This window comes from Mytilus trossulus, chromosome 14 (genome assembly GCF_036588685.1).
Source record: "Mytilus trossulus isolate FHL-02 chromosome 14, PNRI_Mtr1.1.1.hap1, whole genome shotgun sequence".
NCBI classification, from domain to species: Eukaryota; Metazoa; Mollusca; class Bivalvia; order Mytilida; family Mytilidae; genus Mytilus; species Mytilus trossulus.
This window is the reverse complement of record NC_086386.1, coordinates 11,228,170-11,243,058: the sequence shown is the minus strand read 5'-3', so window position 1 is coordinate 11,243,058 and position 14,889 is coordinate 11,228,170. Positions and strand designations below refer to the sequence as shown.

Below are 14,889 nucleotides of genomic sequence, written 5' to 3'. Positions count from 1 at the left end.
TTAAAAGCTTGCAGGAGGTAAAAATATCAGCCTCTGAGTAAAGGGGTTCCCCGTTCCCAGTGTCTTCGGACTTTTCGGTGTTCGAGTACGATAAAGCTCGTAACTGGGGAAAGCCCACTTAATGCGCAAGACAGGTAGTTTGATTTACAAACATGGCGAACTTGGTAAGAAACCTGACTTGCAATTTTGATAGAATGATTTCAAAGCGGCTTGCGCTTATAAATCCTCTTTTACTTTATGAGAATAGTCAAATTTATTGTTTCCTGACTCTGAAACCAACATAAATTATTCTCACTTTCACCCAAGTAGTTGTTTCCGTGTTAAACGCGAATAAAATTATTTTTGTGACCCTTTCTTTTGAAGCTTTCGAGACGTTTCGGCCACACAACCAGTTCGACCACATGTAATTTTGTTCACAGGACTAGTTCGACCACAGTAGTAAAGGCAAAAGTTGGTGTGTAAATAACATGAGTTTGAAATCCTATCAATAAGGGAATAAAAATATACCAAACTCGACTATCATACATGTAGTCTACAATGAATAATTGTATAATTTACAGTTCAAGATTACTCTGAAGTCCAACAGCTGTTTTGCCAGACAAGCTGGGGCTGTCATGGCTGTGGGACATCAGAGCTCATCCCATATCAAAAAGTGGATATTTGCCCACCCAAAATAGATGTGCTGCTTCGTCGCTTCTGGAGCTGACCGAGGGCCTTGGAATTGGGTACAAGTCAAATCGGCACCCATAGAAAAAGTCAAATCTGCACCTGGTTAAATCGGCATCTAGTCAAATTGGCACCCATTTATAGTCAATTCGGCATCCAATAATATTTGATATGGGACTGGGACTATTATGCTAAGTTAGTAATTTAAGTATACTAGCATAATAGTCCCAGATATATATATGTTAATAATTCCAAAAAAGTATAAGTTCGATCATGATCTATTTTGATGGTTGGATTTTATCATGCATAAGAATCCATGACAAGTTGCCCCACTGGCAAGTCGCCCCACTGGCAAGTCGCCCCACTTAAAAAAAAAACGCCCCAACCTGGATTACCAAATTGCCCCACTTGTGAAATGTGTTAATGTTACTCCTGAAAACTCTCCCCACTGAATGGAAAACAATAATATCTAGATTAATATATTATTAACCAGGATGAATGTAGTATTGCCAACTCGCCCCACTTATCAGACCTGCCAACTATCCAGATTTTCGCGGTATCATCCTGATTTTTACCCCTCAACACGAATCCCGATATCAGGATCGTAAAATTAGTCAAAATCCCGATTTTCAACAAATATACCCGAAAAAATTATTGTTTATAACTGATTTTGAAGTTTTTCTGATCAATTTTAAAAAATCAAACATTTTACCTGGGGACATATTATGACAAGTTAATGACCCTACACTAATCAACAGTCACAACAGGTGTCATAATTAGTGGTTGTATGTAATCAGATAACCTAATGGGTCGTAACAGTCCTCAAAAATAATTTGTACACATGTATACACAAATTTAGTTAAACAGCCTTTCAATTTTAATCAATGACAATTTATCATACAAGCACAATTTGCAACATTTGCCGTCGTTCCACAGCAAAATCATAATTAATTGAAAGATGAGAACTGTAATGAACTCTCTAGAAAACATCGTTTATCTAGAAATCTGTTTTATTTTTGAAAACTGACATCGTGTGTCTGTTGATTTAAAATAGACGCCATTTTGTATACACTTCTTCTGTGTTACTATATAAGCCTCCGTCGGTAAGAGCACCTCTGAATACAAAGAAAGATAACTCAAATTTTATCCATTTTCTTATTGATACTGGACCATGAGTAAGCCTGACTAAATAAAAATCTGTCTTCATCCTTCTTACTTTAGGACATGTAGTTTTAGGTGTTTTGAGTCAAAGTTCATAGATGAGAAGGTCTTTGGAGGGAGGAAATGGGGGGTGGGGGTGTCTCTACTTTGAATCCTTTATTTTTAATGCCATTTTCTCATTTATTTTGTCAATTTTATCATTTAATAGTACAAAAATCATGCAAATAAAAGAAACCAAGGCCTACAAGCTCATCATTAGTATATTTAAAGAAAAAGAAGAGAACTTAGACTATTTTAGGAGTAAAAAACAATACTCACAGAAAAGTCGCTAAAATTGTAACTCTTAAAGTTCTTGTCGCGTGCTAAATCCCCCATGGACATTTTCAAAAGTTGGCAGGTCTGACTTATGGAAAAAGATGTTATCCCGTTGTATATAAGTTAAATTTCGTGAATATTACTCTTGCCAACTCGCCCCACTTATGGAACAAGATGCTATCCCATTGAAAACTTTATAGAAACTTCTTATATTATTCCTTTGTTATAATATAGCAGTTAGAAGTGAGTATTAATATTTCGGTAACGTGAATGTCAACTGTGTTATGCAAATAAATAATCTTGAAAAAATACAGTTATTCTTCAACAATACGAAAATTATTTTTAGAATTATAATCTCAGAATATAAATAATAGTAATTAAATAAATTTTCCATTTGTTTGTATTATGTGTAGATAAGTTTTCATTTGAGTGGGGCGAGTTTTTATTTTTAATTTTATATTAATCTAAATATTACCGTTTTCCATTTAGTGGGGCGAGTTGGCAGGAGTAATATTAAACATGATTTAACCAATTTCACATGTGGGGCGATTTTTTAAAAAGTGGGGCACTTTTTTTAAAGTGGGGCGACTTGCCAGTGGGGCGACTTGTCCTGCTTCCATGCATAACATGTTAAAAAGCATCAAGCAGTAAAAATACAAAAGTTAATCATTTAAAGTTTTCTCAACATTATGTGACTGATGTTTTGATAAATTTTCTTTTTAATTAATTAATAACTTTAATCAAGTACATAGTGAAAACACGATGTAACACCAGCTTTTGTTTTGCATATTTCTGTCATATTTTCACAACTATATGATACAATCTAATAGTGAGAATTGATACAAAAACATTATTAGACCACATAAAGACTTTTTATGGATATATGCATGTGGACTGTATCAGGAGAAAATTAAAATTAGAATTTAAACCATTCAGTTATCCTCATTTCCATTGTGAGGATAAGGATGATAGCACAAAATGTTAGGTTCAAGTATATAAATTTGAATTTAAAGACTGAACCAGAACATTTTTGATGTTAAACTTGTATCACCTGGTGTAAGAAAATGTGTGTCAAAAAACTTAAAACTTGTACAAAAAACCTGTACAAATTACAATTTGTACAAAGTTACATCTTGTACACAACATAATATATATTAAACAAATTTTAACATGGGTGCTGATTTGACTACACCAAGTGGCGATCTAACCAGGTGCCAATTTGACTATACTGGGTGCCGATTTGACCAAGTGCCAAATTAACCAGGTGTCGATTTGACTAAAATTCATTGGAATTATATAAATCAGGCATAAATCTCTTCATTTTTAGCTCACCTGGCCCAAAGGGCCAAGTGAGCTTTTCTCATCACTTGGCGTCCGTCGTCTGTCATCGTTAACTTTTACAAAAATCTTCTCCTCTGAAACTGCTAGGCCAAAGTAAAGCAAACTTGGCCACAATCATCATTGGGTTAATTAGTTTAATAAATGTGTCCGACAACCCGGCCAACCATCCAAGATGGCTGCCATGGCTAAAAATAGAACATAGGGGTAAAATGCAGTTTTTGGCTTATAACTCAAAAACCAAAGCATTTAGAGCAAATCTGACATGGGGTAAAATTGTTCATCAGGTCAAGATCTATCTGCCCTGAAATTTTCAGACAATTCAAACAACACATTGTTAGGTTGCTGCCCCTGAATTGGTAATTTTAAGGAAGTTTTGCTGTTTTTGGTTAATATGTTGAATATTGTTATAGATAGAGATAAACTGTAAACAGCAATAATGTTCAGCAAAGTAAGATTTACAAATAAGTCAACTTGACCGAAATGGTCAGTTGACCCCTTTAGGAGTTATTGCCCTTTATAGTCAATTTTTAACCATTTTTCGTAGATCTTAGTAAACTTTTAGAAAAATCTTCTCCCTTGAAACTACTGGGCCAAATTTAACCAAACTTGGCCACAATCATCATTGGGGTATTTAGTTTAAAAATGTGTCCGATGACCACCTGGCCAACCATTCAAAATGGCCGCCATGGCTAAAAATAGAACATAGGGGTAAAATGCAGTTTTGGCTTATAACTGAAAAACCAAAGCATTTAGAGCAAATCTGACATGGAGTAAATTTGTTATTCAGGTCAAGATCTATCTGCCCTGAAATTTTTCAAATGAATCGGACAACCCGTTATTAGGTTGCTGCCCTTGAATTGGTAATTTTAAGGAAATTTTGCTGTTTTTGGTTAATATCTTGAATATTATTATAGATAGAGATAAACTGTTAACAGCAATATTGTTCAGCTGAGTAAGATTTACAATTAGGTCAATATGACCAAAATGGTCAATTGACCTACTAAGGAGTTATTGCCCTTTATAGTCAATTTTTAACAATTTTCTTTAATTTTCCACTGAAACTAACTGGACGTAGTTCATTACAGATACAGATAATTGTAAGCAGCAAGAATGTTTAGTAAAGTAAGATCTACAAACACATCACTATCACCAAAACACAATTTTGTCATGAATCCATCTGTATCCTTTGTTTAATATTCGCATAGACCAAGGTGAGCGACACAGGCTCTTTAGAGCCTTTAGTTCATTTATCTATTCATTTATGTAAGTTTCACCTACCTGCCAACCTTCACTTTTCTATATTTTAACAGTTTTCACAGAGACCTGTTGGTTTGTCTTAGTTATTCTGAGTCAGAAACCTATTATTTGTCAAATGTTTAATTACAAATGTAACAATCCAAAGTCAGACCTGTATCAATAGATATAGGAAGATGTGGTGTGAGTGTCAATGAGACAACTCTCCATCCAAGTAACAATTTAAAAAGTAAACCATTAAAGGTTAAAGTACAGCCTTCAACACAGAGCCTTGGCTCACACCGAACAACAAGATAATGTCTGCAATAAAAATTTGTATGTTACATAATTAAAGAAACTTTTATCCTCTGACCTCTGGTAATTTTTAACATTATGAAAGTATATTTAATTGAAAAAATAATGAAAACACAAACTAAATTTATCTTAGTGTATGCAATCCAGCAAGGTCACTGTAGGTACACAAATCTGCTTTGTTTAAGTGATGCAGTAATTCTCTACTGATTCATTGAGGGTCAAATTTTCAAATAGGACAGTACAGCCATGCCCACTGTGTATTTATAATTGGCTGCAAATATAAACATAATAAACATTAAAGATACTACATACATGACAAACATTTTATAATTTTTTTAAACTAGGACAAGAAGATGTCCACTTGCTTAAGTTAATAGATTTGTAATATGTTAGAAAACTGATAACATTAATTATTGAACTTTGGATTATTTTAAACAGAAGCATGATTTCCTTATTGACTTTAGTACTTATTATATATGTGACCTTTAACATGACACCAAAGTCAAGTGACTTGAGATTCTAAAAGTAAATATTTTGTTACAATCATGATAATTAATAACAGGAAATTGTCTCGTCATCCATACATGCCATAAGGGTATTTATAATCAATTATTTCAAGTGAATTTTCTAAAACCAGTGAACTCTAGAAGTTTGCAAATTTAAATTTAGGTTAAAGTTAAAAAATGCCTATTTCTTCTATCGTTGTCATGATTGTAAAAAAGTTAATTTAGACCAACAAATGTTTTCTATTTCTTAATTTAGTCAGAGTCAATTTAGCATGTCGATGATGATCATAATTTATTTATGTAAATTTATGTATGTTCACAAGATCAAATTAAATTGAAAATCTGGTTATATTCATAAAAAACACGAAAAAGGGATGAAGAAAATCTAATCTACCAAAAATTGCTACTACCTGAATCCTACAATTTTGCAAGAAATTATATATATTTATTTTCCAACCAGAATTTTTTTTCTGAGAAGGGGAATAGGGTGTTACTGTTTTTCATGATTTTGAAAAACAGTGAGGCCAAAAAAAAATATATGTCTGTTTCCTGTTTCCCAACCGACCCTGACTCAAACCCCAGACCCAAGATCTTTTTATTCAAATCCCGAAAAAATTGTTTCCGGTCCAGAAAAATTTGTTTCCGGTCCGATCCAGATCCGTATCTTGCTATGCATTGCCCAAACAATAAAATGTCTGCTCCCAGCACAAATGTGCTACAATTAAGGTTTAAAAAATGTCAGCACTGGGAGGATTATCCAATTAAAACTTTTTTAAAGGGATTAAATCATTTTGGGGTACAGGACCCTAACCAAACATGACATTTAACCGACTGGAAATCTGACAGGAAGTGCCCAAAAAAAAATCCTGACCTTCTGACCCTGATTTATTTGCCCTGGCAGCAGGAAACAGACATATATTTTTTTTTGGCCTGGGCCAAATAAATAAAAAGCAAAAGCCAATTATTGTACAACTATACTTTAATATTATGTTGTTTTTTGTAGAATTATCCCTCCATGAGACCTGCAGTCAGAGGAGAACACACTGTTGATATTCCAGAAGACCAATATGGAGTTCCTAATGTCATGCTCCATGGGTAAAGGGAGTTTATGTTATATACTTTAATATAAATGTAAAAAATCTTTACCATGTGTATTAAAGAAGATGTTTGAGTATAACCAAAGGAGACAGAAACTCATCAAACCCCAAACCAAAAAGAAATAAAATATCATAATTGCAAAATACAAGTATATCATGTATATATACATGTATGATCAGGTTGTTGTCTCTTTGACACATTTCCCATTTCCATTTTCAATTTTATGTGTATCTATGTCATTCCTATAAGGCTATTATACATTTACATACATGTAAGTTTAAACCACATACTTTGAATGTTCTTTAATGGGAAAGGTCATTGTTATAATGTATGTTAATGATTTACCATCAATATATATCAGCACTGAGTCTTCATTCCCTTAAATTTTTTATTTCAATTTTCTATTTTATTACCAACCTTGCATCACTAGGATTCTTCTTCGACATAAGAGACGATAAATAAGAAGTTGGAATTAAGATTTTAGTTTTATGGATATAATCATCTTTAATAAATAATTCCTTCCTTTCAGTTTACAACCAGGAAGAAAATTAGAGAGAGCAGTTCACCCCTTAGAATATTCAGAAAAACATGTATGTATGCTTACTATTGAATCTTTCTTTGAAAAGTATTTTGCTTTCAAGAATAGCCTAGCTTATAATATATATATAGTGTTAAAGCTAAAGATGGCAACAACTATAGGACAATAAGCAAGACAGACACCAACCAACAACAACCACTATATTACGAGCTACTGAAGTACATGCTTTCGGTCAACATGGAACAGTGGTGTAACAGCAAAATATAAAAACAAACTATTAAATTCAAACTTAAAAGTCTTATTGCATTAGACAAAATCTAAGCATTCAAAAAAAGAATTTCTGCTGAAATTTATGGCTGTGTTCAATTTTCAGACTGGCACATGAATTTAATAAGTCTTAAAGAGTAAGCAGAGTTTATACATCAATTTTCAACTAAAAAAAACTTTTTTACTAATATGCCTATGTTTTATATTTTTATTTTAAACAATGAGAAAAGTCAACCAATATCATTATCTCAACTGAAGCATTATTGTGTAATCAGTCAGCGTATTATGATTATTCAGTGAAATAAAACGCTGTTTACATGTATATGGGATTTCAGCTTTACTTGATTGAAAACAATTTTATCTAAATAATTATAGAACAGCTCCTTGATATCAGTTTTTATTATGGTTTTATTAATTTCAGTGGGACGAGAACAAGAGAACAATGGACTTTTCCATGTTACGTAATACACAGGGATTACATGCACCACTCAAACTACAGATGGAGATTCATACAGCCAAACATGTACGTACTATCAACTCATACTGCAGAGTATTCAATCATCAAAGTTTTACTGATGGAATTTATAAGCAAGTAGAAGTAAATTTTGACATAAATAGCATGCTTCTAATCTTTAAACAATAGATTGATGTTATATCTGCTGAACAGATCTATTTTACAATAAAATCATGCATTTGCTGGAGTTGATTCAATTATTGTGAAAAGTATTTGACCTAGACCTTTCACATACTGGTACATAATTTTACTTGAAAATTAAGACTTTGCATCAATTCTTACAATACACAATAGAAATTAGAATAGTATTGAAGTATTGTTGTTTTTCTTAATAAATGTATGCTTTGCCTTATTTTTCCATACAGTTTTAAATTAAGGTATTAAGTGGCAATCATGAGGTGTGATATTAGAATAGAGAAGGAAAAGGGAATTGTGTCAAAGAGCATAAAACAGCCTCAGGCCACTAATAGGTCTTCAACACAGCGTAAAATTCCTATAACTGTAGGCAAGATACAGCTGGTTCCTTAACAATAATGTAGAATAGTATGGCAAACTGGTTTAACTGCTATATTTATAACTCAGTTACCCAGGTTCCCTTACAACCTATTCAAAAGTCATATGAAGTATATTATATTGAGGTTTTATTAAATATTTGTTTGTTCAATGATTATCTTATTTTAACAGTTTGGTCGTCTGCCATGCTTAGCAAGTTCCAATACCATGTTAGATACCCTTACTGGACGAGATGATCTCATCAACTTTGATGACATATTTAATAGTAAGTATATATAGACACAAAATTTAATTAACAGTGATTAGGGCCAGGAAATTTGTTTCAATTATGAAACTGTTAAATTAGTAGTGTTGCTTTATAAGATTGGTTTTTTTTTCAAATATTTCTATCTAGTGTAATTGAACTGATACTCAATATTGGTCTTTGTTTTTCAACAAATAGCAAAACTCATATCGGACACTAAGCTCTAAAAGGCCCTTGCATACATGTAATCAAATGTAAAACAAGAAAAGTAATGGCCAGATACGTTCATAAGTTCAAAAGTTTTTGTTAAAAAATTTCATGCCAATAATAAAAAAGGCTTAATTTGGGGGTCAAAATGGACCAGATAAATAGAAAATTATCTCCAAATTTATTTTTGATCAAATGTAGGTCAGTAGAGTAATAGGAAACAATACACTTTTATTACCTAAATTGAGTAATAAAGATCAACTGTTGACAACAGATATAATGGCACATAAGCTTATATAATACTGTGTTAATTTCTCCAGTGATACCAATCACTATATTCAAATGATAAATGTGCTAGAAATATTCAATATAACAACTTAAAACAGAGTTGTGGAGGAACAATTTAAAAAATTACAACAGAGAAAATCCTTCTCGGGCTAAAAAACAAAACAACCAACAATCTGACTACAAAACACTATACTAAAACATTATGGCTTTTAATATAGCCTCAAATAATTTTTGTTTGAACTAGATGCTCTATGCTATTATTATGTTGTTAAATCAGTATAGTTGGTGTATGTATAATAGAAGTACTTAAGGAAGGAAGTACTCTACAATGTACTTACTGATTAGTGATTGACTATAATTAGTACTATCTGAAACAGGCATGTCTAAAGGTAGGAGTGGATGTGGGTAGGGATTAACATTTATATAGATAATTACAAGAATATGTGAGAAAGATCATAATCTTCTGTGAACCAGATAAGTAGTAATGAGTTATTTCCCTTGAAACAAGGATGAGAAGATTTTTGTCACAGAATTGTGACATAGCTATCGTACATTCCACTGTTGACAGCTTCATTATTTATGTTCAATTTGTGGTTAATGAAACTTCAATAACTTTTTCTCATCTTCAAAGAATTGGCTGAAACTTCGAAAAAACTTTTTTTTATGGTTGAAAGAGAAAGAAACAAAGCAAAATTTTCGATAGTGTGTTATTTTTCAATTTTTCTGTATTTTAATGATAAATACACTTTATATTTTATTTAAGAAATAATTCATGGAAGCTGTAGATTCCATGAATTATTTTGATTCTAATAGGACAAATACAATCATTAAAAAAACTGAAGTGAGGGTGGGTATGCTGTGTGTGAGGCTTTTCTTTTTTACTCAATGTTAGATAAAGCTCGAACATTCTAATAAATCCATAGCTTGCATAAATTATTTTGTGAAAAAAATCTGTTTCATTCTCAAAACCAACAATTGCCATTTTGATTTACATGTTTTTCTTGTAATCTACTGTCAAATCCAAAGTTGACATTTTGTAACTAAGGAGCCGCCATGTTGACTTGCTGAAATCAGTAAATACACAAAAAATGCAATAGAATAGAAAATTAAACAAGACCTACCATTAGTATCAATTTTAATACAATAGCAAACGACATTTAAATGGTTCACGTAACAGAATACTTTCAACTCTAGCGTTTTCATTTGTATGACGTCATGTTTTGAAATGACTTTAATACATGTTGCGCCAAAAACATAAATAAACTTTCACGGATTTTATTTTATTTTTATTTTGTTGGTTTCTCTGAGCTCTTGTGCATTACTTCTTTTTATTATGCATCCGAATAAGAATTAAAGTGATTCTTTTGTCTTTTTTATTTGCAATTTAAAAAAATTAAAATCGGCAAAGGGTTTGCAAATGGTTTTCAATACATGTTGATTTACGTGGGAAGTATATATACAATATTTGACAAAGTTTAAAAAAGTATCACCCCTGTTTGCTGCTTGTAGTCTTTATATTAGAGTCCAAATTGATTGTGTTGGTCAAGCTAGTATTATATCATGCACTATGGTATAAGCTAGCAGGCTGGTAATGCTAGTCAAATAGACAGCTGACTTGACTTTTATCAAAATGTTTGACTTATTTGTAAACATATCTTTTTCTTTTAGGTCCTTATGAATCAGAAATGGTTGGAGATGCTCATTTGTTGCTGGAGAAGAGACAAGGAATGTTATAAAGTTTATCATAGACATTGTCACACTGTACTGTTCTGTATTATCTCAATAAATATGTCATAAAACAATATGACTATTTTTATACCCCCGCTTTAAAAAAAGGGGGGGGGGTATACTGTTTTACCTCTGTCCGTCAGTCCGTCCGTCAGTCAGTCCGTCCCATGAATATTTTTTGTCACATTTTTCTCAGGAACTACAATACAAGGATTTCTGAAATTTGGTTTCGGGGTTTATCTAAGTCAGCTATACCTTGTGATGCATTTTCAGATTGATCACTTGACAACTTCCTGTTTACCGAACACTTGTATGATTTTACACATGATAGCCAAGTTGAAAATTTTCGTCACACTTTTCTCAGGAACTACAATACAAGGATTTCTGAAATTTGGTTTCAGGATTTATATAAGTCAGCTATACCGTGTGATGTGTTGTCAGATTCATCACTCGACAACTTCCTGTTTGCCCAACACTTGCATATTTTTACACTATTTATTTTTTCGTCGCATTTTTCTCAGGAACCACAATACAAAGATTTCTGAAATTTGGTTTCAGGGTTTATCTAAGTCAGCTATACCGTGTGATGCATTTTCAGATTGATCACTTGACAATTTCCTGTTTACCGATCACTTGTATGATTTTACACATGATAGCCAAGTTGAAAATTTTCATCACACTTTTCTCAAGAACTACAATACAAGGATTTCTGAAATTTGGTTTCAAGATTAACATAAGTCAGCTATACCGTGTGATGCGTTTTCAGATTCATCACTCAACAACATCCTGTTTACCGAACACTTGCACATTTTTACACTATTTATTTTTTCGTCGCATTTTTCTCAGGAACTACAATACAAGGATTTCTGAAATTTGGTTTCAGGGTTTATCTAAGTCAGCTATACCGTGTGATGCATTTTCAGATTGATCACTTGACAACTTCCTGTTTACCGAACACTTATATGATTTAACACATGATAGCCAAGTTGAAAATTTTCGTCACACTTTTCTCAGGAACTACAATACAAGGATTTCTGAAATTTGGTTTCAGGATTTATATAAGTCAGCTATACCGTGTGATGTTATTTCAGATTCATCACTCGACAACTTCCTGTTTACCGAACACTTGCATATTTTTACACTATTTATTTTTTCGTGGCATTTTTCTCAGGAACTACAATACAAGGATTTTTGAAATTTGGTTTCAGGGTTTATCTAAGTCAGCTATACCGTGTGATGAGTTTTCAGATTGATCACTTGACAACTTCCTGTTTACCGAACACTTGTATGATTTTACACATGATAGCCAAGTTGAAAATTTTCATCACACTTTTCTCAAGAACTACAATACAAGGATTTCTGAAATTTGGTTTCAGGATTTATATAAGTCAGCTATAAAGTGTGATGTGTTTTCAGATTCATCACTCGACAACTTCCTGTTTACCGAACACTTGCATATTTTTACAATATTTATTTTTTCATCGCATTATTCTCAGGAACTACAATACAAGGATTTCTGAAATTTGGTTTCAGGGTTTATCTAAGTCAGCTATACCGTGTGATGCATTTTCAGATTGATCACTTGACAACTTCCTGTTTACCGAAAAATTGTATGATTTTACACATGATAGCCAAGTTGAAAATTTTCGTAACACTTTTCTCAGGAACTACAATACAAGGATTTCTGAAATTTGGTTTCAGGGTTTATATAAGTCAGCTATACCATGTGATGCGTTTTCAGATTGATCACTTGACAACTTCCTGTTAATGAACACTTGTATGATTTTACACATGATAGCCAAGTTGAAAATTTTCGTCACACTTTTCTCAGGAACTACAATACAAGGATTTCTGAAATTTGGTTTCAGGATTTATATAAGTCAGCTATACCGTGTGATGCATTTTCAGATTCATCACTCGACAACTTCCTGTTTACCGAACACTTGCATATTTTTACACTATTTATTTTTTCGTCGCATTTTTCTCAGGAACTACAATACAAGGATTTTTGAAATTTGGTTTCAGGGTTTATCTAAGTCAGCTATACCGTGTGATGCGTTTTCAGATTGATCACTTGACAACTTCCTGTTAACTGAACACTTGTATGATTTTACACATGATAGCCAAGTTGAAAATTTTCATCACACTTTTCTCAAGAACTACAATACAAGGATTTCTGAAATTTGGTTTCAGGATTTATATAAGTCAGCTATAACGTGTGATGTGTTTTCAGATTCATCACTCGACAACTTCCTGTTTACCGAACACTTGCATATTTTTACAATATTTATTTTTTCATCGCATTTTTCTCAGGAACTACAATACATGGATTTCTGAAATTTGGTTTCAGGGTTTATCTAAGTCAGCTATACCGTGTGATGCATTTTCAGATTGATCACTTGACAACTTCCTGTTTACCGAAAAATTGTATGATTTTACACATGATAGCCAAGTTGAAAATTTTCGTAACACTTTTCTCAGGAACTACAATACAAGGATTTCTGAAATTTGGTTTCAGGATTTATATAAGTCAGCTATACCGTGTGATGCGTTCAGATTGATCACTTGATAACTTCCTGTTAACCGAACACTTGTATGATTTTACACATGATAGCCAAGTTGAAAATTTTCGTCACTTTTTTCTCAGGAACTACAATACAAGGATTTCTGAAATTTGGTTTCAGGATTTATATAAGTCAGCTATACCGTGTGATGCGTTTTCAGATTCATCACTCGACAACTTCCTGTTTACCGAACACTTGCATATTTTTACAATATTTATTTTTTCATCGCATTTTTCTCAGGAACTACAATACAAGGATTTCTGAAATTTGGTTTCAGGGTTTATCTAAGTCAGCTATACCGTGTGATGCATTTTCAGATTGATCACTTGACAACTTCCTGTTTACCGAAAAATTGTATGATTTTACACATGATAGCCAAGTTGAAAATTTTCGTAACACTTTTCTCAGGAACTACAATACAAGGATTTCTGAAATTTGGTTTCAGGATTTATATAAGTCAGCTATACCGTGTGATGCGTTCAGATTGATCACTTGACAACTTCCTGTTAACCGAACACTTGTATGATTTTACACATGATAGCCAAGTTGAAAATTTTCGTCACTTTTTTCTCAGGAACTACAATACAAGGATTTCTGAAATTTGGTTTCAGGATTTATATAAGTCAGCTATACCGTGTGATGCGTTTTCAGATTCATCACTCAACAACTTCCTGTTTACCGAACACTTGCATATTTTTACACTATTTATTTTTTCGTCGCATTTTTCTCAGGAACTACAATACAAGGATTTTTGAAATTTGGTTTCAGGGTTTATCTAAGTCAGCTATACCGTGTGATGCGTTTTCAGATTGATCACTTGACAACTTCCTGTTAACCGAACACTTGTATGATTTTACACATGATAGCCAAGTTGAAAATTTTCATCACACTTTTCTCAAGAACTACAATACAAGGATTTCTGAAATTTGGTTTCAGGATTTATATAAGTCAGCTATAACGTGTGATGTGTTTTCAGATTCATCACTCGACAACTTCCTGTTTACCGAACACTTGCATATTTTTACAATATTTATTTTTTCATCGCATTTTTCTCAGGAACTACAATACAAGGATTTCTGAAATTTGGGTACAGGGTTTATCTAAGTCAGCTATACCGTGTGATGCATTTTCAGATTGATCACTTGACAACTTCCCGTTTACCGAACACTTGTATTATTTTACACATGATAGCCAAGTTGAAAATTTTCGTAACACTTTTCTCAGGAACTACAATACAAGGATTTCTGAAATTTGGTTTCAGGATTTATATAAGTCAGCTATACCGTGTGATGCGTTTTCAGATTCATCACTCGACAACTTCCTGTTTACCGAACACTTGCATATTTTTACACTATTTATATTATCCAATTGGACTTCATATCATGGATCAG

At 32.6% G+C, this 14,889-nt stretch overlaps 1 protein-coding gene across 2 annotated transcripts; it reads left to right on the top strand.

Moving 5' to 3' along the window:
• Positions 1-25: 25 nt before the first annotated feature.
• Positions 26-11,008, top strand: LOC134695885 (proteasome maturation protein-like). 2 transcript variants are annotated; one of them, XM_063557354.1, is made up of 6 exons: positions 26-164; positions 6,541-6,632; positions 7,165-7,225; positions 7,862-7,963; positions 8,639-8,732; positions 10,875-11,008. In XM_063557354.1, exons 1-6 carry the CDS (start codon positions 153-155, stop codon positions 10,940-10,942), a joined length of 429 nt encoding a protein of 142 aa, XP_063413424.1. In that variant the 5' UTR covers positions 26-152; the 3' UTR covers positions 10,943-11,008. The 2 variants fall into 2 exon arrangements, with proteins under 2 accessions (XP_063413424.1, XP_063413425.1); XM_063557355.1 differs by lacking the exon at positions 26-164 and adding an exon at positions 4,568-4,605.
• Positions 11,009-14,889: the final 3,881 nt, after the last annotated feature.